This window comes from Myotis brandtii, unplaced genomic scaffold (assembly GCF_000412655.1).
Source record: "Myotis brandtii unplaced genomic scaffold, ASM41265v1 scaffold207, whole genome shotgun sequence".
Classification (NCBI taxonomy): domain Eukaryota; kingdom Metazoa; phylum Chordata; class Mammalia; order Chiroptera; family Vespertilionidae; genus Myotis; species Myotis brandtii.
In genome coordinates, this window is record NW_005357736.1 from 1,404,535 (window position 1) to 1,405,462 (window position 928).

Below are 928 nucleotides of genomic sequence, written 5' to 3' on the forward strand. Positions count from 1 at the left end.
AGCCCCCGCTCCGCCCCCCCCCCACCCCCACATGGCTCACTCACACGTCCACGATGATGACCATGTCCTTGGGCGAGGAGGCCCCCTGGATGTACCTGCCCAGAGAGGCTCCGGTGAGGGCCAGCCTCGCTGGACCGGGCGGCTCCCTCCTCCCACCCCACCCGGCTCAACCGATTCCACTGGGCGGCCCCTGCGTGGGCCCCACGGGGCTCTGGGCACTGAGGATACTGCGTTTCATAAAACCGTCCTTGCGCATGACACGTGTGACCTGGCCCCCCAGCACATGAGCGAGCGCGAGGAGGGGGAGCAGGTGACCCAGAGAGGGGGCTGGAGGCAGGTCCCTGGTCTCGGGGGCCTCTCGGTTCCCAGCCCAGGACGGGGTCCCAAGGGCAGAGTCCTGGCTGTGCGCAGGACTGAACAGGTGGCAGGGAGGGGGAAGGTTGTGGCTACTGGCGGGAGAGGCAGAGCGGAGGGGAGGGCTCAGCTACGGGGGGGCTGGCCGACCCCACAGAGGATACGTCCCCGTCCCCCACGGGAACCTGCACTGTCCCATCCCTCAGTCCCGAGGGGGTGGGGTGCCAGGCAGTGGACGGGGCAGAGGCAGCTGGGAGGCCTGCCTGGGTGATGGGATCCATTTTCCAGTGGCAACGATGTGTGAAATGAAAATTGGATAGAGCTGGCTGCGCCCTGCTCGCAGCCTGGATATCGGGCGGGAGGGGGCGGCGGGAGGCGGGGAGCCAGGGGGTGTCCCTGCCCAGCCCCCCCTTGCTCGCTCACCAGGGTCTCCTTCGGACGTCGTACAGGTCGATTTTCTTGGGGGCTCGCCACGGGGTGGCTGTAGGGGAAAGGGGTGAGTGGGTCTGGCAGGGAAGGGCCCAGCCCCACAGGAGGCAGTTGTGGGGGACCATCCCACCCCACAGGCCCAGGA

The 928-nt window shown here is 68.4% G+C and overlaps 1 protein-coding gene across 1 annotated transcript in view; it reads right to left on the reverse strand.

Annotated features, from left to right (window-relative positions):
* Window positions 1-928, reverse strand: part of CACNA2D2 (calcium channel, voltage-dependent, alpha 2/delta subunit 2) — a 103,183-nt gene that overhangs the window by 16,749 nt on the left and 85,506 nt on the right. The window contains exons 7-8 of the mRNA XM_014539004.1: window positions 778-879; window positions 47-95 (exon numbers count right to left, since the gene is read on the reverse strand). Of these exons, the coding sequence (XP_014394490.1) occupies window positions 47-95; window positions 778-879 (151 nt within the window). The remainder of the gene's footprint in view (window positions 1-46; window positions 96-777; window positions 880-928) is intronic.